Source organism: Grampus griseus (genome assembly GCF_964374135.1).
Source record: "Grampus griseus genome assembly, chromosome: 10".
In the NCBI taxonomy this organism is placed as follows: Eukaryota; Metazoa; Chordata; class Mammalia; order Artiodactyla; family Delphinidae; genus Grampus; species Grampus griseus.
In genome coordinates, this window is record NC_139004.1 from 92,074,005 (window position 1) to 92,100,608 (window position 26,604).

The 26,604-nt window shown below is 38.9% G+C and overlaps 1 protein-coding gene across 3 annotated transcripts in view; it reads left to right on the forward strand.

Moving 5' to 3' along the window:
• The window catches only part of LRRN1 (leucine rich repeat neuronal 1), a 42,809-nt gene extending 23,421 nt beyond the window's left edge, over window positions 1-19,388 (forward strand). Inside the window, exons 1-3 of one of the 3 annotated variants that reach the window (XM_082663158.1) lie at window positions 2,486-2,526; window positions 8,426-8,501; window positions 10,374-19,388. In XM_082663158.1, the coding sequence (XP_082519284.1) occupies window positions 10,646-12,796 (2,151 nt within the window). In that variant the 5' untranslated portion in view covers window positions 2,486-2,526; window positions 8,426-8,501; window positions 10,374-10,645 and the 3' untranslated portion in view covers window positions 12,797-19,388. Of the gene's footprint in view, window positions 1-2,485; window positions 2,527-8,425; window positions 8,502-10,373 lie in introns of those variants that run through there. The other 2 variants (XM_082663157.1, XM_082663156.1) reach the window with 2 other exon arrangements.
• Window positions 19,389-26,604: the final 7,216 nt, after the last annotated feature.

Genomic DNA, 26,604 nt, shown 5'->3' on the forward strand with positions numbered 1-26,604 from the left:
TGTCCAAGGTGACGTACGTAGTTCCAGGATATGGCCCTAGCTCTGTCTGCCTCTTTAGACCATTTCTTTTTTTAAAAAATTGCTAAACACAGTTTCTCTTAAAAAGCCAGGATCAAGTGTTTTTCGCAGGTGTAAGAAGTGCTGCTTACACAGGTGCTACTAAGAGTTGAAACTCAGAAAAAGAGTCCTAAGACATCACCTAGACTTGCCCAACCCACCACTTACAGGCAGGAAAGATGGCCAGCATGATCTGAGTCGGAGGAAAAACCAGAGCTAAGGACTCGGGTCACCTAACTCTTCATCTAATACTCCAATCTCTGCACCACTCTGATTTTTGAACTACCTCCAAACCAGATAAGATTCAGAACTAGACAGTATTAGGGCATGAGCCTTATATCCTTGACTCAGTCTCATTTGAGATCTTGGACAAGCGACTTCACCTCTCTTTGAAAAATAGGGACGATCACACTTTATACCATATACATGTAAGTCACTCACTATAGTGGTTAGTACATAGTAAGTCTTCTATTAAAGTAAGTCTATTAATAAAGTTAGCTAATTCATATTATTATTATTCATGAGGCGTCTCCTGTCTTTAATGCTCACTTTCCAACTCCTACTCATGTTTGAAATCCACTTTACACTTCTCACATTTGAATATCTATGCCCTTATAGAGTTTGCAACACACAATCCATCAAATTAAAGGAAGTTCAATTTACGCATTTTACAAATTAAAGTTATAGAACAAATCAACCATTATAATCAATTCACTGCCATGTTTTAAAAAATTAATGAACATTGTTTAGATGACCTGACTTAACTTTTTGTAATAAGTTGGCCATCAGCATGATTGATTGAGCTGTCCACCCTATCTCTGATCTACCTAAGCAAAGGTCAAGACAGAGGTTACTAAACAAGCCACAACACTCTTCCTAAATTGAATGTTTTCCTATGCGTCTAATAAATGGTAACCGATTAATGGAGTGCTAGAGGCCAACATCCTTCAGAGAGTTTTGGACCCTGCCCATTTAGACCCTGCCAGAATATGAATTTCAACTAATCCCAGACCAAGTGAAGCAGTGTAGGGTTCTGTAAAGGACCCTGTTTTTGGAGAGTAGGAATGCAGTCCAGCTTGGCCTCCAAATATGTGATCTCACCTCTCTGAGGTGTCCTCTGTGAAATGAGAGGTTTTTTTAGATGTGCCAGGTGATCTCTAAGGCCTTACCCAATTTTCACAGTTTGTGTTCCTCATTTCAAAGGGAGGCTAGCCTGCTAGCCTTTGATCAGTTGAAGCCAAATCAGAATCTGAAGTTGATGTTCTTCCCCAGGGCTCTTCCACAAGCACCTTCCTGATCATGCCAAGCCAGCTACTTGGATTTGGATTCACGCCAGGTGGCTCTGGGCTTTTGGCTCTCGTGTTTCTTTTGCCTTTTTAAAATTTTCTTTTGTACTTCTTCAGTTCATGCAGTCCTAGCCTGCTCTGTTTACCATTCCTGGCCAACCCTCCTGCAATGGCTAATGTGCTGCCATGCCCAGCTCCTCTCAGGAGCCTGATGAATTGTGGCTCCAGCTTATACCCTCAGCTTGGAGGCCAGCTGCGCCTTTGAGCTTTTCCCAGAGGTGTTGGCTGATGCTGCACCTGCGGTGTGATGGATTTGCCCCAGCCCAAAAGAGGAAGGAAAATGAGGGGGAATCAAAGGATCACTTGTGTCCATCCTCTGCTTTACACACTAGTGCATTTGTACCGCCTAAGTGTGCCAGAGAATTTTTGAGTCTTTGTTAATTAAGAATAACAAATACAAGAAGAAAATGAAATTAGGGAAAGGACAACCAAATTTTTCTCTGGGAACCAGAAAAACCAACACAGAATTTTAAAATGGTCAGAGCAGGAAATGCTGAATTGGGGATCAAGACATTTGTGTTTTATTTTGTTCCTCTGCCAATTAACTGGGTCATCCTGGATCACCTAGGGTATCTCTAAGGTTCTGCCTGCCTTTAAAAGTAGGTCTTCCAAAAGAAAAGGAGTGTAAGATGAATTTTTGTAAATGTAATGGTTTTTTAAAAAGCACTAAACAGGTTTTCTTCAGAGCAAAGAGTTACACCGTAATATACTGTTTCTAATTATAGGTTTTCACATATGGAGTATTTGCCAATAATATTTGAAAATTGATATCTAATTATCAGATCCTCCCATTAGCTCAGCATTATTGGTGATAATGGTTATTTATGGTGATATTTAAATAATTCAGATGTGTCAGACTGGCCACATGCCATAAAAAGCCTCAAAAAGTAGAATTTTTTTTTTTAGCTTGTACAGTTATAAACATCCATGGATGCCTCTTGGAGTGCATGCACTCTCCAGCTTTTTACACGACCACTACATCCTTCTGTGTTCTACTCAGCTGACTTGACCTACCTGGCTCCTGAAGGCACTGCAGTTCGAGATCAAACACCATGCCTCTACAACAATTTAAGAACCAAAAAAGGGAAACAAAGGAAAGAAAGGGGGAAAAGAAGAGAAGGAGGTAAGAAGAAGAAGGGAAGGCAGGAGGAAGGATTACCTCTCTGAATGGTTCGAAGTATAGTTTTCATGATATGGGAGAATGGGCTAAGATGACTTCCCGAGGTTCATGTTGGTCTAGGAAGCTGTGACTGTCCCTCCTCTCAACCCACTTACTGTAAGACAAATAAAATAGGACACAAAGTCACTGGACTTGCTCACGGTCACCTAGAAAGTTTGTGGTGAAGCCAAAAGTAAGAATCCTTTCCCTGGCGTCCTCATCCTGTTGCTCGGCCCACTCACACACTGCTGCACTGTTTGCTGATGAATAATGTGGGCTCTCAGGAACAGTTCCTTATGCAAAAGAGCCTCAGCAAGCTCCGTTATGTCCTTGCGAGGGGATGCACTTCACTGTTTTCTTCATGCATTATGGAGATGACTATAGCTTCTCCTCCCATACGCACCCTCCATCTGTGATCACTAACACACACTACAGGGTGCTTCACTTTGGATAATGTGTGAACAAGGAACTTAATTTTGGAAAATGGAGAAAAAAATCTAAAAGAAAGAGTCAGGGGCCAAACAAAAGTCCAAGAAACTAGTGTCTTTAAAAATAGTCCATGCAGGCTTCCCTGGTGGCGCAGTGGTTGAGAGTCCGCCTGCCGACGCAGGGGACACGGGTTCGTGCCCTGGTCCGGGAAGATCCCACATGCCGCAGAGCGGCTGGGCCCGTGAGCCATGGCCGCTGAGCCTGCGCGTCCGGAGCCTGTGCTCCGCAACGGGAGAGGCCACAACAGTGAGAGGCCCGCGTACCGCACAAAAAAAAAAAAAAAAAAAGTCCATGCAGATTCAGCATTCAGAATGCATTTGCAAGACCTTCTTTCCTGCTCAAGGGAAATAAAATATACCCTCCATAAAGAAATCTCTGTAATCTCTCTCTCTCTCTCTGGCTCTACCTACACTAGTCATCTACACTGTTAGAAGGTCTCCACCTACACTAGTCATCTACATTGTTAGGTCTCTGGCCAGGCCCTTTTCAGGACTTGCAGTTGCTAATACCACAAAGGGCACCCTCTACTGATTTCCACTACCCTGTCATCCTCAGTGGCCATAAAGAGACTCAGATTCAATATGAGACATCAAAACTGTAAACAATAATAGCTAACATCTGTTGAGTACTTGCTATGTGCCAGGCCCTCGACCAAAAGCTCTGTGTTTAACATCTCATTCTACTTCTCTTAACCACCCTTGGCAAAGAAGGTTTCATTATATCCATTTTCTAAAACAAGGGAAATAGAAAGCTTCAATAACTTGCCCAAGTTCACAGAGCTGAATTTGAAACCAGGTATGTCTCTCCAGAAGCCACACTCTTAACTCTATGCTAAATTCCTGTTTCAAAAAGCTTAACAACCTTGTGAGTCTAACAATCAGCCACTTGTACCTGCAGTAGAAGTCAAGGTGGCCTTCAGACCCGGGGGGATTCCCTTTGGGGGGTCAATCCATCAAGGGAAGTCTGGCTGTACCTTAGCCCCCCATGGAAGCCCCCACCCACATCAGGAGGGTGGCTACAGGGAGAATTTGTATTGAGACAATCATTGTTTATAACCAGAGGAAAGCTTACTGGAACAAAAATCCCATTTCTCCATTATTCAAGCCATTCCCAAAAGAAGACATGCAAATCTGAATGTGGCATTAGCCCTGGATTTTTGGGGACTGACAGAGCTAAAAGACTGATTTTTCTGAACATTATGTACATGGTGTACATATGTACATATGTACATGAATTTGGCCACCAAAGAAACTTTGCATAAAAGCACATGTCCTATGAAGGCATTTTCTTCATATTTTAGGAGATCAAACTTTTAGTTCCTCATTGCTGTGACTAATAATGTCTCTGAGATGATGCTAGTTTCCATGTGGGGAGTTTGTGTTTCATAATATGCTTGCCTGCATCAGGTTTTAATTTAGCCCAAGTGTAATATTTGGTCTCTGAATTTCTAACACTATTAATTCCAATAATACTGATTGAAAATATAATGGAAATGGTAAACAATAATAGTTTAGAAATAATTAGAAAAAATTATTTTTTTAAATAAAAAAAGATATAAATTTTAAAAAAGTACCTGTTATGCCCAAGAGTCTTAAAGAGATTTGCCTATTCCTTACCTCCCAAAAGCCCTGCAGGGTGAGAATGAAATTTAACGGCAAACTTGATGAGGTTCCAGAGATTCAGACAAGGATTTGAGGACTCAGTCTGTGCTGGACTCTTCCCCAGATTCTGGGCTGAATACTTTCACATAGAGTATTTTATTTAGTGTTCATAGTTTTCATATATGAAGTATGTATAATTAGCCTTAATTTAAGCCATAGAAACTGAGACACAATTAATGTATGTAGCTCATACAAGGTAACACTTCTAGTGAGTAAGTGAAGAAGTTGGACTCTGAGTCCAGATCGCTTGATTCCCCCAGGACAGAGTTCTTTCTGTAAGTTGAGCGCTATTTGGATTTAGTATACCTAGAATTCACATAACCGTCATGTTACTGTGATTGCTTATTTCTTTTGCTCAACTCCCTAAGAACTTAATGAATGAGGATCCTAGCCCAAATTCCTATCAACTATTGTGATTTTGTTAAACTAACATCCCATCTGACATGATTCTATGGGAGAAATGGGGGTCAGTGCCAACTTCACGGATGGTGATGACCATGCAGTCCATTTCCTATGGAATTTTATATTCAGAGCAGAGTGTTCCAAACATATATTGTTAGAAAAAGAAGCATCAAATTCAATTATATAGTTGTTTGTGGGCCTCTTTGAAAGGCATCCCTTGCCAATTCTGGGCCTTTAAAGCCACGGTTTGTTATTTAAGGGATTGTTCCTTTAAACTGCCAGAATTGTTTGTGGAAGACATTTTCTTCTCACATTTGACCAACTTAGTTCAGTCAGCCCTAGAACAAAGCAATTTTACTTTTAAAAAGATCTGTGCCAGCCATTTTTTATTTGTTGCAGAATTTAAGATCTTAATTTGTATGTGGGTGATAAAAGTTGGCCTGTATTATAATTAATTTACTTCATTATAATGAAAAGCCCTAACATTAAATCTACCATCTTCCATTTTTAAGTGTATAGTTAAGTAGTGTTGAAATATATTCACATTGTTGTACAACAGATCTCTCAAACTTTTTCATCTTGCAAAACTGATACTCTACCCATTAAAATCTAATCCTCTCTTTTCTCTCCCTACAATCCTTAGCAACCGCCTCTCTACTTTCTCTTTCTATGATTTTGACTATTTAAAATAATTCATATGAGTGGAATCATACAGTATTTTGTCTTTTTGTGACCGGCTTATTTCATCTAGTGTAATGTCCTCAGGGTTCATCCATATTGTAGATATGACAGGGTTTCCTTCTTTTTTAAAGCTGCATAATATCCCACTTTATATATATGCCATGTTTTCTTTTTCCATTCACCCATCAGTGGACATCTGGGTTGCTTCCACCTCTTGCCATTGTGAATGATACTGCAGTTTACATTGGTATGCACATATTCCTTTGAGATCCTGCTTTGAATTCTTTTGAATACATACCCAGAAGTGGGATTGTTGGATCATATGGTAATTCTGTTTCTAATTTTTTGAGGAACCCTCCATACAGTTTTCCATAATGGCTGCACCATTTTACATTCCAACCCGTAGTGCACAAGAGTTTTAATTTCTTCACATCCTCACCAAAAGTTTGTTATTTTCTGTTCTTTTGACAGTAGCTATCCTCTTGGGGCCCAACTTCATTTTTTGCAGTGGATGTCTAACACCACTTGTTGAACAGACTATCCTTTCCTCATTGTGTAGTCTTGGCACACTTGTCAAAGATCATCTAATCATATACGGAAGAGTTTATTTCTGGGCTCTCTGTTCCATTGGTCTATATGTCTATCTCTGGTTATTATTACTTGTAGTATGTTTTCTTGGGTTTTTTAAAAGATTTTTTTGACGTGGACCATTTTTAAAGTCTTTATTGAATTTGTTATAATATTGTTTCTGTCCCATGTTTTGGTTTTTTGGCCATGAGGCACATCCCATGAGGGATCTTAGCTCCCCCACCAGGCATCAAACCCGTACCCACTGCATTGGAAGGTGAAGTCTCAACCACTGGACCACCAGGGAAGTCCCACTTGTAGTATGTTTTGAAATCAGGAAGTGTGAGGCCTCCATCTGTGTTCTTTGTTTTCAAGACTGTTTTGGTTATTTAGGGTTCCTTGAGATTCTATATGCATCTTAAGATCTGTTTCTATTTCTGCAAATATTGCCATTGAGATTTTGATAGGGATTGAATTGAATCTGTAGATTATTTGGGGTAGATAGACATTTTAACAATATTAAGTCTTCTAATCCATGAACATGGAATGTCTTTCTATTTATTTGTATCTTCTTTTATTTCTTTTAGCAATGTTTTGTAGCTTTCAGTGTACAGGTCTTTCACCTCCTTGGTTGAATTTATTCCTAGGTGTTTTATCCTTCTTGATGCTATTGTAGGTGGGATTCTTTCCTTAATTTCATTTTTAGATGGTTCATTGTTAATGTACTGAAACACAATTGATTTTGTGTTCTGAAACTTTCCTTAAATTGTTCATTAGTTTTAACAGTTTGGAGGTTTTTTTGCATGGCATCTTTAGGGCTTTCTACATACAAGGTCATATCATCTGCAAACAGGGACAGTTTTACATCTTCCTTTCCAATTTGGATGTCTTTTATTTCTTTCCCTTATCTAACTGCTCTGGCTAGGAGTTCTAACATTAAGTTCAATAGGAGAGGCTAGAGTAGCAATCCTTGCATTGTTCCTGATTTTAGAGGAAAAACTTAACACTCTTTCACCACTGAGTCTGATTTTGACTGTGGGCTTTTCATATAGGGCTTTTATTATGTTGAGGCACTTTTCTTTTATTCTTAGTTTGTTGAGTGTTTTTATCATGAAAGGGTCCTGAATTTTGTCAAATGCTTTTTCTGCATCAACTGAGATGATCATGTGGGTTTTGTCATTCGTTCTGTTAATATGGTGTCTTACAATGGTTGATTTTCATATATTGAATCATCTTTACATTCGAGGTATGAATCCAACTTAGTCGTGGTGTATAATCATTTCAAAGTGTCATTGAATTCAGTTTGCTAGTATTTTGTTCAGGAATTTTGCACCAATATTCATCAGGTATTGGTCTGTAGTTTTCTTCTCTTGTTGCGATAATGGATTTACTTTTAAACACTGTTAGTGAATAGGTCCTGAGATATAACCTAAGTTTTAAACGTATAAAATGGTATAGGGGCTCTGAAGCTTTGTTCTATATATAATTTCATGTTCAAAAGTAAGTCTGGGAAAAAATGCTAAAGAGAATTTACAATGTTATACAAATAGAAACATCTTAAACACCTCCTTTTGTGTTAAGGAAGTTTCATTCTCTACTCCCAAAGGAGCCAAATGCAGGTTTGAGAAAGGAAAATGTCTTCCCTCTGTGTTTGATATGACAGCTGACATTCTGAGCTTGTGAGGTTTGTTTGTGTGTTTAAAGAGGTGTGTATGTGTGTCAAAGAGAATTTTGAATATTTCAATGTAATAACCTCAAGTCATATAACTTAAACTAAAATGGAGGCATCACTCATGACAATATTCAAAGTATAGCCCCATAAAAGGTATTTTTTCATGGTAACAAATTGCTTTGGGAGTCTCACATAACTTACTAATACATATTTTACTTCCTGCTGTTTTCTTCAATTCAGTCAAAACAGAAAAATTAGTTGAAATTCCATCTCAGTTACGAAAGGTAGATTTTATTCTCCTCGTTTTCTATTTTGAATTACAATTAAGGAATAACCTGTGGCAGAAATGTTCTTAACTGAACATTTATTGTGACTACTGTCCCTGTTTTAGGATTACTCTATATGGAAACAAAAGAGTGGAATAAACTTGTGGAGTTAATAATATTTGGAAAATGCTATTCTCTGAGGTATGTTTTTATTTTATGGACTTTCTTGATAAAAGTCAAAATCAGATAGTGTTAAATACTGAAAAGTTTTGCATGTCCATGATATATGGTAAACTATCCAGATCAGGGGAGAGGAGAATGTCAGTGTGTTTCTCCCCACAGAGAATAGCAAGGATCCAGCATTATGCAACACATGCACTTCCTTCTCCCACTTCTGATTTGCCAGATCTGGACTGGATGGTTTTCTAAACTCCATCTTGTTAGCTGGCAACTTGGTTTGTGTATTTTGTAAAACAAACCAAAAAATGTAGAATTTTTCATTCTTTCTACTAAACTATAACAAATACAGAACTTTAGGACTGGCTGTTTGTAGTATTATACTTCTTGGTCCATCACAAGGATAACTGTGTTTTACAAAGTATGAAGGTAGTAATAGTAGCAAATATGAATTGAGAGCCTGCTGTGTGTTGAACACTAGGGCTTCAAATATGTTATATGCTCTATTTTATTGAATCCTTACAGTAATCTTATGAAGATAAAGAAAACACTAGTCACTTAAGTTCCTTCAGTACTGAAAGCTGAAGTGCATTATAACAAGACAAGTGTAAGGAAATATATATCTCTACTTTCCATATCTTAGCAAGTGGCTAGAGTAGTCTTGGGAAAGCAGGACAGACACTGGATCCATAATGGCTTTTTACACCTGATTGGAATCCAGAAAACTAGCAGCATTAGCTACTATATGATGTTTACAAGCAGGTGAGCAGTACATATTTGACCTCAGAAGACCTTATCAAAGTCAACAGATGATAGCTAAATAAAATCAAATATCTCCAGCTTTCCTTCTTTTACTTATCCTCCAATAACCACTACATAGCTAAAATTAACTAGATGAGCGATATAAGAAGATGATAATAAATACAATTAACCTTCATGAGAATTTAATATCTGCCGGGCACTACACAAAGAGCTTTACATAGATTCCTTTAATTCTCTCAGTAGTCCGGTAAGAGAGATACTTTTATGACCAACCCTATTTGATGGTTGAAGGAGCTGAGGCTTTAAAAGGTTAAATAACATATTCATGGTGTATATCCATGACTATTAAGTGGCCATGACATTCCCATGAGATTGATGAAATCATGCATGTGAGATTATATATATATATATACATGTATAAGTGTATTTGTATTTTTAATGAAGACCAGTAGTGTGGTGGAATAGAGTCCTTTTACAATTTTATTCAGTCAAGATCAGATGTGGCTATGAGAATACAAGAAAAACTGGTATTTTTCTTTTGTAGTTCTGTTAGATTAATTTTTTGCATAAGAATAATTAAGCTAGATCAGGTTTGGCTGAATATTTCTACAGAATGTACCATTTGGAAAAGAAAGAATTCCTAAAAACAAATGAAGTATTAATTAAAATATAAATAACTAAAAATGAACTTTGAATCTTTAATAAACTGGCTTTCATGTTTTGCTTTCATGAGGAATTACCTTTTGATTTTTTTGGAGCCATGAATATACGTAGTTTCTAAGTCACCTTTGTTTTTAAAGAAATGACATCTGTGGGCTTTTCTAAGTGTTTCTATTATGTGTGTGTGCGTGTGTGTGTATGTGTGTGTGAATGGGTGTGTATGTGCAATGTGTGTTTAATGTTTTTACCCAGTAATACAAGTGGACCCAATTTAATTGTAAATGTGAAGGAACACTAAAACTACTAAGTGTAATAATATATGAAAAGTATTCTACAGTTTAAAAGCTTTAGTTTCTTTGAACATTGTTATTAGATTTATAAGTGATTATGCCTTTTTAGTAGACAAAAGAAAAGCTATAATGTATTAGAAAGTATATGGAATAAACATAATATTTGTCCTAATCTAATTTTCAGGCACATCTCCAGACTGTGATTTGGCTGAAATAACTTATGCCACAGAGCTGTGCGCATGCCTGGAATTGAGAGACACAGGTAAAAGACTCCAAACTGTTTCCTGCCTTTCAAAAAGTCCAGGAAACCATCCCCTCAGACTCTGGAATTCTGCACATCTCAACAGAGACCTTGCTTGAATGTTTACATTTTCTGCTTGCTGTCCTTCATACCGCTACACAGTGTTCACCTTTTGTTAACAATTATCAGGAGTCGAGCTTGCTCAGCAAGCCAGCATGGCTCGGATGAGCTTTGCTTTAGCAGTTTGCCGAATGGTGCTGAGCTTGCTGATGACTTCATTAACTGGGTCTTCCCTACAAAATAGCGAGTGTCCACAACTTTGTGTATGTGAAATTAGGCCCTGGTTTACCCCGCAGTCAACATACAGAGAAGCCACCACCGTTGATTGCAATGATCTCCGCTTAACGAGGATTCCCAGCAACCTTTCTAGTGACACTCAAGTGCTTCTCCTACAGAGCAATAACATCGCAAAGACCGTGGATGAGCTTCAGCAGCTCTTCAACCTGACTGAGCTAGATTTCTCCCAAAACAACTTTACAAATATTAAGGAGGTAGGGCTGGCAAACCTGACCCAGCTCACTACTCTGCATTTGGAGGAAAATCAGATTACGGAAATGAATGATTTTTGTCTGCAAGATCTCAGCAACCTTCAAGAACTCTACATCAACCATAACCAGATTAGCACTATTTCTGCTAATGCTTTTTCAGGCTTAAAAAATCTTTTAAGGCTCCACCTAAACTCCAACAGACTGAAAGTGATAGATAGCCGCTGGTTTGATTCAACACCCAACCTGGAAATTCTCATGATTGGGGAGAACCCCGTGATTGGAATTCTGGATATGAACTTCAAACCCCTCTCAAATTTGAGAAGCTTAGTTTTGGCAGGAATGTATCTCACTGATATTCCTGGAAATGCCTTGGTGGGCTTGGATAGCCTAGAGAGCCTGTCGTTTTATGATAACAAACTGGTCAAAGTCCCTCAACTTGCCCTGCAAAAAGTTCCAAATTTGAAATTCTTAGACCTCAACAAAAACCCCATCCACAAAATCCAGGAAGGGGACTTCAAAAATATGCTCCGGTTAAAAGAACTGGGAATCAACAATATGGGGGAACTTGTCTCTGTGGACCGCTATGCCCTGGATAACTTGCCTGAACTCACAAAGTTAGAAGCCACCAATAACCCCAAATTATCTTACATCCACCGCTTGGCTTTTCGAAGTGTCCCTGCCCTAGAAAGCTTGATGTTGAACAACAATGCCTTGAATGCCGTTTACCAGAAGACAGTAGAATCCCTTCCTAATCTGCGTGAGATCAGTATCCACAGCAATCCCCTGAGGTGTGACTGTGTTATCCACTGGATTAATTCCAACAAGACAAGCATCCGCTTCATGGAGCCCTTATCCATGTTCTGTGCCATGCCGCCTGAATATAGAGGGCAGCAGGTGAAGGAAGTTTTAATTCAGGATTCAGGTGAACAGTGCCTCCCAATGATATCTCATGACACATTCCCAAATCATTTAAACATGGATACTGGCACAACAGTTCTCCTAGACTGTCGGGCCATGGCCGAGCCAGAACCTGAAATTTACTGGGTCACTCCCCTTGGAAATAAGATAACTGTGGAAACGCTTTCAGATAAATACAAACTAAGTAGTGAAGGTACATTGGAAATATCTAACATACAAACTGAAGAGTCAGGAAGATACACCTGTGTTGCCCAGAATGTTGAAGGGGCAGACACTCGAGTGGTGACAATTAAGGTTAATGGAACCCTTCTGGATGGTACCCAGGTGCTGAAAATATATGTCAAGCAGACAGAATCTCATTCCATTTTAGTGTCCTGGAAAGTTAATTCCAATGTCATGACGTCAAACTTAAAATGGTCATCTGCCACCATGAAGATTGACAATCCCCACATAACATATACTGCCAGGGTCCCGGTAGATGTTCACGAATACAACCTAACACACCTGCAGCCTTCCACAGATTATGAAGTGTGTCTCACAGTGTCCAATATTCATCAGCAGACTCAAAAGTCATGTGTTAATGTCACAACCAAAAATGCTGCCTTCGCGTTGGACATTTCTGATCAAGAAACCAGTACAGCCCTTGCTGCAGTTATGGGGTCCATGTTTGCCGTCATTAGCCTTGCATCCATTGCTGTGTACATTGCCAAAAGATTTAAGAGGAAAAACTACCACCATTCATTAAAAAAGTATATGCAAAAAACCTCTTCAATCCCACTAAATGAGCTGTACCCACCACTCATTAACCTCTGGGAAGGTGACAGCGAGAAAGACAAAGATGGTACTGCAGACACCAAGCCAACCCAAGTTGACACCTCCAGAAGCTATTACATGTGGTAACTCAGTGGATATTTTGCTTCTGGTAGTAAGGAGCACAAAGACGTTTTTGCTTTATCCTGCAAAAGTAACAAGTTGAAGACTTTTGTATTTTTGACTTTGCTAGTTTGTGGCAGAGTGGAGAGGATGGGTGGATATTTCAAATTTTTTTAGTATAGCGTATCGCAAGGGTTTGACACAGCTGGCAGCGTCTCTAGGCTTCCAGTTTGTGTTTGGTTTTTATTCTCATCATTATTATGATTTTGTTTTATTTGTTGTGCTAAACTCAATAATGCTGTTCTGACTAAATGCTAAATAAAATGATTAATGACAGGTTGGGGTTCCCCTGTGCTTTTACCAGTAGCATGACCCCTTCTTCTGAAGCCATGAGCAGACAGTACCATGTCCTCCAAAAAGCTAACACACAGTTGTGAAGCAGCATTGAACTTTTTGTAGCAATTTGGTCTACAGACTTGTAACTGGAGAAGCTAAGGCTAGACTTGTTACCTTTGTTGAATGATGTTAGTTGACTGTACTGTAATGTTGTATCAACTGAATTGAATGTTTGCTTTTGAACAACGACTTTTTTTTTTGTAATAGTTAAAAGGCTTAGAACAAGCTAACAGGCAATAGAAATATGTATATCAGATTTTTTAATGTAACTAACTACATGTTAATTGTTACCTTATTCTTTTTATCTTTAGTAGACACTTTTAAAAGACAATAATTTTGTTGTGTTTAACTCACCAACATGTGGTGTATAATGAAGACAGAACTATATAATAAATTAGTTTTGTTCTGATTTTTTTAGAACACTTGCAATAATGTATCATTTATAGTTCTTTCTAGTTGCAGTGGTGATATTTTTCACATTCCCCAAAACAACCACAAAAATAAATTACCTATATAGCATGTTGCTTTTTAAAACTAGGCCCTAAAAAGTTTTGAATTCTTTTTCTAAGGGAAGAAATAAATATTTTAATGAAGATATTTTACTGAATAGGATTTCTATATTTTAAATATTACTGACCAGACCTAATGGAAGGAAAAGTTCATTTGAAGAAAAAAGGTATATTACTGTATCCCACGTATAGCTAAACATGGTAAAAGAGATATATACATTGGATATGTCACATTCCTTTTCTGTAAGGGTCTTGTTAAAATTTGATTTTTTTTTTTAGTAGTATCATATTCCCCATCAAAGTCTAAATCATGCTGCTATGTAATATTCCAAAATGTATTACATGTTATTCCTCTTTTAACAGCTGTCATTACGCCTAGATCCATATTAGTCCACATATCAGTGGGGGGATATCTGCTCAGACAAGTAAATGATTAATAGAAAACAGAACAACTTCTCTACAGTTGGCATTTTTCATCCAAATAATATACAGAAACCGTTTTGCAGAATTAAGTGTTTCACGGGTAATGTGTGTGAAATTTACAACAGAAGGAGCTAGATTTAGGTAGGATCCCAGTTCCACAAAGTGGGGGAGGGGGAAGATTTAAAGGTATAGGTGGAGGAAAAAGGACCCACTTGAAAATGCAGGTTGATAAAGCAGAGAAACTTTTTTAAAAGGCTGCTCTAGATGGCACCTGCTTCCACTGACATGCTATCACACCAGGAACGATGAAATTGTAAAAAGGGACTGAGAGCAAGCAGGTGCCAGCTGAGCAAAGGCAAGGAAAAGGGAGAAAGAAAGCACAGGCAAGGAAGGATGAAGGATTTCTTTCTTGGTAAAATTCCTTGTTTCATGAATCACTTAGGAAAAAAATCGTCACCTTCCTTCCCATTTCTAAGGTAGAGAAAAGAACTTCAAATGCTGAAGCAAGTAAGCTGCACAGGAAAACAATGAGTGTCTGAACCAGGAGCATCTTTGTCCACAGCCTACATTTGTTGGCAGAAAAACCTAGGCCCAGGGAGGAACTGTTAACTTGCCCCGGTCAGACTCCTGCCCATTGAGAACTCTGCCCTCCCTCTATTGCTCTGGGTCCAGCAGCCTTCTAGGTTGCTGTGCAGAGCTTATCTTTTTCAGTTCTCAACAACTGTTGGTGCCCTTGCTCCAAAAATGCACTATATCCTCAAGGTCTCAATTCTTCAGGACATATTTTAGCACAAGGGCAGAGCAGAGGGTCAGGAAAACTTCTGCATTGTGGGTATTGCCAAGTACATGTGGGAAACATCAAGAATTAGAGATGCCTTGGATGCAGCCTTGGGCAGGGGTCAGAGTGGGGGTGGGGGTTCCTGTTGGGGATTCTTGTCTTCAAATATCTACAGAGAGTAGTGGACTATGGAAGAAAAACAGTGAAAGGGGAATGAAACCAAAGCATTAGGCCCAGAGCAGGGAGGAGGCATTGTTTATCCCATAAAGCAATGATTTGAACCTGGCACATAATCAACACTCAAATATTAGTGGAATAAATGAAAACAAAAAACAACCACCATTTCTCTATTCTGGATATATAGCAGTCACCAGGAAATCCAAGTGTTTTTTTGCCAACTACCTTTTCCCAGGCCACTTTGGGGGGAAAAATATCCCTTTTATTCCTCCTCCAATAAAATATTTGAGCTTCTTTTTCCTTGTCCGTGCTACTTGGTTTGGTTTTCAGTTGATAGAAAGCAAAATGGCATAGCACTTTTTTTTCCCTAGCCAAGTATTTCCTCATTTGTACTTAATTTAATTTGATAAGTTCGACAGCCAGTAAAATTAGACATCAAACTAGGTCCTGATTGGTAATGGAGGTTATGTCACCTTTACCAATGAAGTGACTATTATAGGTCACTTTCTAATTTCATATTTTCCCTTTTGCTTCGGGCTGCCCTTAGGGCATATAATGTATCTCTAACCTGATTTTACAAGGTTATTTCTGGATCAGCTTCTTAAAACAGGCATTCCCAAATTTGCCTGTTTAATTAATGAGAACCTGAACTGATGCCATGAATATAAAAACAAATGCAATGTTTGATTATCAAATTTTCTAATTTGGCTGTGTGATTGACAAAAAGGAGTCATCTCCATTCTTTCACAAACAAACAATACTGAAGTCCATTATTTTCTCTCATGTGGTTTTCTATTTATTCATTCCTTTATTTGCCAAGGACACCACAATCAGTCCTTTACTTGGTGTTTGCTTCCTCTCTCTGTCTTCATCTTCCAGGGCATTTTCTTTTCATTACTGGAAAAAAACATTACACACCCCTAACACTTTGCTGGGAAAACCATGCTGTCTGCCTTTCTATTCACTGATAGGGGGATTTTAACTATTTCTGATGCATTCTAACTACAACCGAAAATGCTTTCTTCACCTCAGTTCTTTCACTCTCACCCTGCTTGCAAATAGAGTTTTTTTTATTATTCATAAGGGATTACTTGGAGGAAAAATGTTTCTTAGAAGATGAATTTGAGAGTCATCATCCATCCAGAGCTCTGGAATGACTTTGGCATAGAATCCCTGCACGACTTGATCTAATCTGGTGTGGGCATGATTCCTCAGTCCTCCCCCCCTCCCCCCTTTGCAGTAATACTAGCACCAGCTCCTTCTCTCTGTACTCCAAGTCAGGAACTTAGCGTATATGGTAAGAATAAGGAGATGGCAAGGGGACTCATTATTTTTGTACCTGCTGGTTCAGCATTGCCCAGCACACCTTAACAGAACTAAATGGGTTTCTTGTATTGTAGAACTCCTCAGAGACTTGATGGTACTAATATAAATTACATAGCATTTCCCACAGCTGTTTGACCATTAGTATATTTCAGGCTACTATTCTGTACTACAGATCCTGAGAAACTGAGGATTTAATTTAATCTCCAAAACAGTCCTGATAAATTGGCTATTATTCTTCGCAATTTACAGAAAAGACGACCAAGGCCCATAGGAGTAATCATTTGGTGACACCGTACATTTCTGTAAGTGGGTGATCATGATGGGGCCCGTCACTTCCAGTTTCCTCTCCATCCATCCAGCACCCTTCTAAGGTGGAGGTGGGAGTATCTATAGAAGGTGAGAGGCTGGAGGTCACAGAGCACCTGGGGAAAGCAGAGTAAGTACATACAGGAGAACCCATGGGAGATAACACTGAAAACTTTCTCTATGTCTTAATGTTCTTCTCTCTTCCCCTTTAAAGATTTATGTGCTGGGAAGTTCTAAACTACCCATCAAAACTGTGTTCACATCAGGCTAAATTTTAATTCTACCTTCAGTTCTCCTATACTCTCCTCTCTGTTACCTGCTCAGAAAATCTGAAAGATTTTGTGGAGGAAATGCCAAGCTCATTCTTTCCTTAGCAGTAAATCATGGAAGGCGTATGTAAAATTAGTAACAAACTCAACGTTTAGCTCCAAAGCTTAAAGGGGGAAATGTGAAATTCATATAACTGGGCAGTTGCAATGGTGTATATGACATACCTGGAAACAAATGGCTTTTGTACAATCACCAAGTTTGTGGAGTTGGTGGGATATTTTTATTCAGGGTTCTCTCTGTTCCCCAGAAAAAAATTCTATCCAGAGGCCGTAAGACATTAAAAGGATGCCTTTCTTTTTTTTAAAATAAATGTGATAGCCCTCCTGACATACTCCAATTTTGTCAGTTACATTCTACTTAATATGAAGCAAAACCAGTTTCACTCACTTCATGAAAGTAGCTCTGGGTGCACAGTGGGTCAGACCATGCAGTCCTCTCCTTTCCACCTTGCCTCCCTCCCTCTCTCCCATAAGATTAAACTGACAAGGTAAATTTCAGCCTGGGCCCTGACAAAATGGTCATGAATTCCTAATGGGGGGCTGCCCTGAATTACGTAGCATTTTAATGGGAATTGGGTATATTAGTAAGACAGTCTGCACCGCAGCCTGTCTTACTAACATAAACAAGACAGGGTGGTCCTGGAGGGAAGAAAAACAAATTTACAGTGGTGACTTATGAAAGAAAAAGGAGGGAGAAACATTCTTTGTGTACATAGCCCTCTGCTAGGAACTTCACATAGATCATTTACATTTAATCCTTTTAATTGACCCGCCTCCCCCAGGGAGTGGGTACAGGGCAGGTACCATTGTCCCTCCATTAGAGAGGAGAAAAATGAATACTCAGCCTCAGAGATGCAAGCAATTTACCTGAAATCACACAGCTTGTAAAACGGAGAACTTAAACTTGAGGTCTATATGCATAAAACTTATTGTTTTTCCATTATAAAATGGTCTGCAGGCTAAATCTGGACCAGGAGTGTAGAACACAGAGCCCAAAAGCCAATTTGGCACTTGAGATAGAAGGAAAAATGGAGCAAAGAGAGGCACTGCCCAGAAGTGAGAACTCAGAGTACAGGGGTCTAATTTAAGACCCAAACCTGAGATCAATATACGGAAATAATACTAAGTCAGAGAGAGGAAAAAGTAAAGGACTATTTGTGATAACAAATACATGCAAGCAAATGGAAGACACTGAAGCTGAAGAAGAAAAAAACAGTTTAAAAAAAGGAGGAGGGTAGTCTGGGTAGGGGTGGAACTCAGAGTATGGTTATTTCTATGAAATAGGTATATCATTTTTTTACATGGAGAAACTGAGCCTCAGTTCATCAGTCCTAATTCGAAGTCAAATCTTGAAGCCAAGATTTCAACCCTGGCTGTCAGACTCTAAGGCCCAAGACTAACCACTGAACTGTTCTGTAGCTAAAAGGCACCCAGAGGACTGGGCTGGCCATCTCATTTGCTTGATTGATTTAGTTCTTCCCCGAGAGCAGCAAGAAAAAGGGTAGGTTTCATGACCTTGTAAGGATCTTGCAAGGACCTTCCTACAAAAGGTGTATAAACCTGGGATTAATGCCACAGGCTTTGGTGGGGAGAAAAATTCTGCCTCAGTCTTTTTCTTTTGTAACCATTAAGGTCAGCCTCACATTTTAATCATTTCTCTGATCTGTTTTACACCACATCACCCAGAGCAAAGACTTGTTCTGGTTCTCAGTGTAATCTAATCTTAACTTTCCTGTAAATCATTCCAGCGGACCAGTGTGTGTGTATGGGAGGAGGGTGGAGGTGGAGGAGGTTTTCAGGAGGATAAACTCCCTGGGGTACCTTTAAGTGAAGAGTTTTTATGCCATATCTTTGTGATCTCAATAGCCCTTCATTTTAAAATATATTGCTTTCTATCTTATAAGAAGCAAATTGGTTTAAATACCTCCTACTCTACTGATAAAACTATGAAAAAAAGGCCACTATGAATATTAACTAAAAATGTATGCTCCTGTATTACTTTTCCTCTTGTTAGAATATCACACATAACAATGCTCTATTTCACCAAATTTTATTCTAACTGGTTTTGGTGTACCCCTGCCATCATAAGATAGTTCATATCTGCCATTCATTTTTAAATGTTATTTTTTTCTTCGATTATGACACTAATATATGTTCACTATAGACAATCTGGAGAAAAATAGTAAGAAAAAATAGTGTTTATCAAAATAACCAAGTGAGATTTTAGTGTTCTTTCTTCTAGCCTTTTTTCCCTCTGTGTGTATATTTATATATGTATATATACAATAATTATAAAATATACATATTTATGAATATAGAATTAGAACCCTGATATATATGATTTTGTATACTGGTTTTTTTTTCTTCATGCAAAAAATAAGCATCTTCTCATATTATTTATTAAATTCTCTTGGAAAGCCTGTTGTTAAAGTCTGTATAATCATATGGGTATCCAGTGATTGAAAAATTCCTTCCTTTGGGGGTACTTTTCTTCTACTACATCAAGCACTAGGGGCATAAAAATAAGCATCCCATGCCCATGCTCTCCAGCGCACAGTCACAAAGAAAGATGAACATCCACATAAGTGATCACCCAGTATAAGAGCTGTCACCAAGAGGATGAAATCGTGGCATGAAAGCACAGGAAAAAGAACCCTGGTCAACTGGGGAGCTCAAACTTCAAATCTTACTACCTAAGCTCAGAATTAAAAGATGAGGTGAGGGACTTCCCTGGTGGCGCAGTGGTTAAGAATGCACCTGCCAAGGCAGGGAACACGGGTTCGAGCCCTGGTCCGGGAAGATCCCACATGCCGCGGAGCAACTAAGCCCGGGTGCCACAACTACTGAGCCTGCTCTCTAGAGCCCGCGAACCACAACTACTGAAGCCCGCATGCTTAGAGCCCGTGCTCCTCAACAAGAGAAGCCACCGCAATGTGAAGCCCGGGCACCACAACTAAGAGTAGCCCCCTCTCGCCGCAACCAGAGAAAGACTGCACAGCAACGAAGACTCAACACAGCCAAAAATAAATAAATAACTTTATAAATTTATTTTTAAAAAAATGAGGTGAGCATTCAAGGAGCCAACATTCAGAGGGAGGGTGTTCTGGGTGAAAGAAGCAAGTCCCTGTGATCATGGAACTTCCGATGACATGGAAGAAGGCTTCTCAGAGGAGCTGGGGATTCTGGAGGCATTCTGGCCATGAGGAAAGGGCTACTAAAAATACAGAGTAACTAAATAGGAAGCTGAGGCAGGAGGAAAGTTTTTGTGCAGAGATGAGAAGGTGAGGCTGAGTAATACAAGGGGGCTATGGGCCCCAGAAGGAGCTTTGCTCCCAATTTAATTTCTTTCAGCCATTCCACATAATCCCTGGAGGAGTTCCTTCCTGGTGAGATAAGAGAAGCTTGCAAGAGCAACTTGATAAACCTCCCAAGCCCTGGGGCTTCAATGTGGGATCTCAACTGCAGAAATACAAAAAACCCAAGCATTAAACAAATGAGAGATTGCCCTAACTGCATATGTCTACCCATCAGTGGCCTGCAGTTAGTTCAGGTTTCCTTTGGGGATTGTGGTGTCAAGGAAATAGGAAGTGCGTGTTTGGAAAATGGAAACTGATTATGTGAGATCTTAAAGCACAAAAATTCTCTGTTCAACTTACTCCTTACCCACTAAACACAAATATTTCTGGTTCTCTTGTTTAGAAAAAAACCTGATTTTTTAACGTAAGAAACTAGGCCTTGGGCTGGGAATAGCAATAAAGAACAAGCCATACTTTGACACATCTACCTGCAGGCTCACACACTGCACCCCTCTTTGTTCCCCAAGTAAAAGAGGTCAAAAACACTGTAGTGTAACCTAATACAAAATACTTCTGAATCTAGAATCCATTCATATGGGATTTCCTTTGGATTCTTAATGTGATTAATTCCTGAGAATAGAAATTCATGACAGCAAGAAGAGTTTGGTAGAGAAGTTTCATTTTCCTAATTCTGCTCTTAATAAGTATATTAGTGGGACATAATATTTAGTAGTGTTTTTTTCATTGGGAGATTTTTCCAAGCCTATTTTCACATTCCCTCAACTCACCCTCTGAATTATTGGTCTTTCTCTGGAGAAAGATTCAAATAACCATTCTACAGATATCTTCATTCCAATCCGTTTTCCCCAGACAACGTAAGTTATAGTTATCTTCCCATTAGGTACATACATTGAGACAAGCAGTTTTGTAGACAGTGAAAAACACTGGGCAGTCCTAAAGTCAATAGCAGTTTGTTGAATGAGTGAATTCATTCACAATTTTGACTTCGGAGTGAAAAATACGTTTTTGCTAGGAGCAGATTCCTCTTCCTAGTTAGCTTTTGTTTTGGCTGGTAATAGATTTTTGGACTGCTGCAGGGAGCAAGATGGCATTTGGTTGATTTGGGGAACAGACTGCATTTCTTGTATTTTCTATTTTTCTTCTGTATTGAGGACTGGGAAACGTTGCCTTAACTTCAATCCAAGTTTCTGGATATCATGCAACGTAGGACATCTGCTTGAGCTGAGCCACTTTTGGTGACCCAGGATTGTTGCGATTTCCTGAACACACCACACAACAGCTTACAATGTCTGGGCATTATAGCTAGCAACTGTCAGTGGCTTTGGCAGCCTCGAGTACTCCCCATGCAGATGAGTACATATGCTATATAGTTCAGTGGAGTACACCTTCCCAATTCCCAAACTCTGGAAGCCTTAGTCAAAATAGCATAGCCACCTTTTTGTTTCTGTTTTTGTTTTTCCCACAAAGCCTTGTGCTTTGCAGACAAGCAGAAATTCATATACAATCTCCCTCAGGTTTCACAACTGCCAATAGGCAGGCTGGGGAAGAGTTTTGTTAAGAGTAATGCCACTAGGGGAGAAATGGAAAGAAAGCCATGCAATGCAATGACTGTAGAAATGCCAAACAATGGGGACAATGTAGACAGAAAACTGCTTAGGGGCAGAGTGCAGAGAGACAACCACCTCCCTAAAAGCTCTGTACCATGCAACCATGGTAGAAGCAGAGAAAGGACAAAGTTTGCTGGAAAAGAGCCTCTTAAATTGATCTTTTGTGAATCCGTCTCCTTTTCCCCCCTTTTTTCTCATTTTCTCTAAGCAAAGCACTCTGACATTTCTACAATCACTCCTAGCCCCTCTCTCACTTGGGTTTTCTCCTGGGGAGTGAAGAGAACTTCTAGTTGGACCTAGAAGAGTAGAGGCAGGGTCCTAGTCATTAAGTTATCTTTTAAATTGTGAGACGGGGAAAGATACCAACTTGGGCAAATCTCCCCATCCAGTGAGTAGAGAAACTGAAACAAGAACCACGGTCTCCTGAATTTCAGAAACAGGCAAACTTAGGCTTCCCCCGCAAATTTTCCCACCTTGCGTCAAAAAGATAATTGTATCAGGCTTATTTCATTTAGTCTGTCAAGGACAAATAATCTGTGGTCATATAGTGTTCTGGTTATGAAAGTGCTGCTTTTAACTCCTACAATATAGGTGGGAAATTCCTTTCTGTTTTTAACCTCAACACCTTGCCCATATCAACTGCGCTGAGCAAAACCACAGGTAGCACCCCCGCCCCAAGGCCAATTCTATTCTTGAAAAGAAGCATTTTTTTCAAAATATAGGGGACTTCATCTTTTTTTTCTACCATCTTGCGAAGGAAGATGACGACAGAAATAATCCATCATAATCTGTTCAAATAACAAAGCACTCTGTTTCCCATGCAATCACTTTTAACCTGGATCATGAGTGAAAATGGTAGCTATCACAGAGAAGAGACCTATGAATCTGAAAAGATTCAGCTCTCACCTATAGAATCCCCAAAACCAACCTAAATTCATGAGCCATAAAATATATCTGACATGTCACCAAATCCTCCCCAGGCTCAAAGTTCAAAGGGTCTTCGAACCTCACTATACACACACCTAAATTTCAAATTTAGGATGAAATGCGGTCTTCTGATGGAATGATACACATGGTAGCCATAGAGAGTTCCTTTCACTCCACACAGATCCTTTCCCTGAATAAATATTGAGCATCTACTGTGTGCTGGACATAATCACAGGGTAGTTGCATTTACCAGTTAAGGCCAAGCAGCATGCTAGGGAGGACTGACGTTACCTCAGAGATGCAGGGGAAAGGAAGAAACACGCTCCAGATCTCAGTCACCAAAAGGGAGTCCAGAAGCGCATCCTTGATTCAAGCGGCTGCCACTTCGACCTCAGAAAAAAATGTCAACGGGATTTAAAGAAAGGAGAGGACACTTAGAAGTGTGGGGAGCAGGAAAGGAGGAATTACTTTTGTGGAAGCAGTTAGACAGGAGGCAACACTGTGAGAGGGCATCAGAGAACGAAGAACATTTGAACTCGGGAAAGGGGGAAGGAGTGAGGAAAAGCATGAGGCAAAAGAAGTCTGAAAGAAAATGTAAATTATGGGGTACTTGCAATAGTGCTTGCAGCAGTAATTAGTTCCATTTGCTGGATCAGGGGAGAGAGGTGGTAAAAATAACAATCTTTTATTGAGCCTTTACAATGTTGTATGCATAAAAGTGTGCATTTTATATGCATAATTTTAATTAATCTTCAAAACAACCCCCAGGAGATAGGTTCCATTGTTTGCTCCATGAGAAAATAGGAGGTTTGGAAAGATTAAGCAATTTGCCCGAGGTCATCCAAGAGGCAGAATCAGATATTTAATCCCAGAATCTATGCTCATAAACAACACTATTCTAGAATTTGATTGTAAGAAAACTTAAGTGCGGAGTGAATCCTGAAGACTTTATCTACAAGTGTTGGGGAGCTGGTGAAGGGTTTTGAACAATAACACAATCAATGTCATTCTTCAGGAAGGCAAAGAGACCCAAATAAATGTCCAAAATACACACAAAAAAGACCTCCTAGAATTTATACAGAGAGTAAAAAAAAGTACAGCTTTCAAGAACAAAGGCTCTTTCCCAACCTCAACTACCATTAAGGAATTGAAGCAGTTAGCGAGTCTCCACCCTTCCCCACCCCCATTTCACGCATAGCTCCAGGTCATCAGACTTTGGGCACCAGAACAAAGGAGGCTGGAGGGACAGGTGACTCAAATCCTCACAGGTGGTTGATGGAAGGTTCAACACACAAATTGCCTCACCTTTTAAAGCTGTATAGAAACAAAAATCAATCACCTATAGAGGTGGTACACAGGTTGGAGATTATCTAGGGCAAATGATTAATCTCAGTGTGTATCCCTACTACCCCCTCACCCCATTTCTGCCTCAGTAGTATGAACTGTTTGGCTTTTCAAAACTGACAAAAAAAAAAAAAAGGGTGCACTTTTTACAGCAACTTAACACGACAAAATGTGTGTTAAGAATTTCTTCATCAGAAAAATAAAAGAGATAAACAAATTACTTTTCAAACTTAAAAAGAATCTATTGATACTTGGTGAATTACCCATTTCAGTGCTACCAGATACATATGCTAAAGCTCCTTAAGAAGTTCCCATTGATATAGGAGAGACCCACATGTTTGGTATCATGTGTCAACTTATTTATTTCTTCTCTATAATTGGTATCTTTAAAATCACTTTCATGGGAAACTGCCTATTCAGTTATTGGAATTTGAAATCTCATGGGCAGTTATCTTGGCATCTTGGCATATGTGGTGAAATACTGTCATAAAGGAACAGGAAGATTAGATCATGGGTTATATAATTCATTCATTCATCACTAAATAAATCTTTATTGAGCCCCTACTATCTGTCAGGCACTGTGCTGGGTGCTGGGGACACAAGAAGAACAAAGCATATTTGGTTCCTGCCCCCCTTGAACTTTTATGTTCTTGACGGGCAACCAGAGATAAATAAGTTAAATAATTAGTCAATAATTTCAGCTTATGATAAGTGTTTTAAAGAAAATGAAAGTACTGAATAAAAATAACTGGTGTGGGAGAAAGAGGGCGGTCTGTTCCTTTCCCTCAGCATGGCTACCTACAGTACATTGTAGATCCTGCTAATATGAGAAGACTTAATACCCTGGGTGCTGGCATTATAGCAGGAGCTGACTGTACTCTGATGAGGATGCTTTGTTACTGAAATATCTCCCTAGCAAAGGATGCACAGCAGTTTTCAAATGGCATTTCCATTCATCACTGCAGCACTTCTGAGAGGCAGGAGAGAGATTCAAGCCTCATTACCTCTATTTAAAAAAAAGAGGAAGGGCAATGACTAGAGAACTACCCCCAGCCAAATACCAAGGAGCAGAGCAGCTGTAGGGTTGATTCAGTGACAGCTCAACTTCCCTGTTCCTAGCTGTTTCCACTAGTCTGTTCATTCTCTCCTTCAGTGTAAATTAGGAACTCACACATGCCTGGAGGTTTTGGAAATAAACCAGCTCAAACTATAACTCAGAAAAAAGGGCTAATTTGTTACACCAAGAAAATTGTTCCCAGTAGTCATTAATATGAAATTTGATTACCTAAACTTATAAAATATCCTATGTGAGAAATGTAATAAGTGGAATCACAGACTGAATAATTTTCTTGAATATTTTGCCTGGCTTTTTGCCTCCTTCACAATAACAACAACAAACAAATAATAACCTTCCACTGGAAATTTCTTTGATGTCATAGTTGCCACATCAAGTGGAATGTATTATAAGGCAAAGTCATTATGAACCATACCCAGAAGAAAAGATTCAGTTATTCAAACATCCAAAGGACATTAGAGAATCATAAATGAGTGTTCTGGAAGGGATGAAGAAGAGTCAAAGAACAGCTAAAATCTTTAACATTCCAGACACGGTTTGAAGCCAAGAAAAGTAAAATGACTTAGCAAAGGTCACACAACTACTGAACCAGAACTCAAATTTCAGTTTCTTGATTCTCAATCCAGTGCTCTGTTGCAGGTATTAGAAACTCTACTCAACAGTCAACATATCTCTGGGACACAGTGAAGACAGAAACAGTGTGGCTTAAGAAAGCCGAGGACATTTTATTTATCTCATAATGTCAACACAGCAACCTGTAGGTAAGCAGGGCAATGACTCAATGACTAAAATGCCTTATACTTTTCACCTTTTTAAATTTTTGCCATACTTAAGATATAGACAAAACCTGCGAGAATAGTACTGAAAAATTCCCGGATACCTTTTACCCAGATCCTCCAAATGATAACATTTTACTACATTTGTTTCATTCTCTCTGTCTCTCTCTTCTGAACTGTTTGTTTCTTATATGATGTTCCTTCATCCTTAAATAAGTCACTGTGCATTTCTCAAAAATAAGAAAATTCTCTTAAGTATTCTAAGCATAAAAAATAAGAATATTCTTGTACATGACCACAGTACAATTTATAAAATCAGGGCCATTGATATTGATAAAATACTATTATCTAATCTAAAGCCCTTATTCAAATTTTTTTTCAGTTGCCTTAATAATGTTCTTAATAGTAAAATAAAAACTCAAGATCATGTATTTCTTTTAGTTTTCATGTATTTTTAGTCTCCTTTATTCTGGAATAGTTATAGTTCTTGAATCTTCCTTTGTATTTCATGACATTGACATTTTTTAAGAGGACAGGCCAGTTGT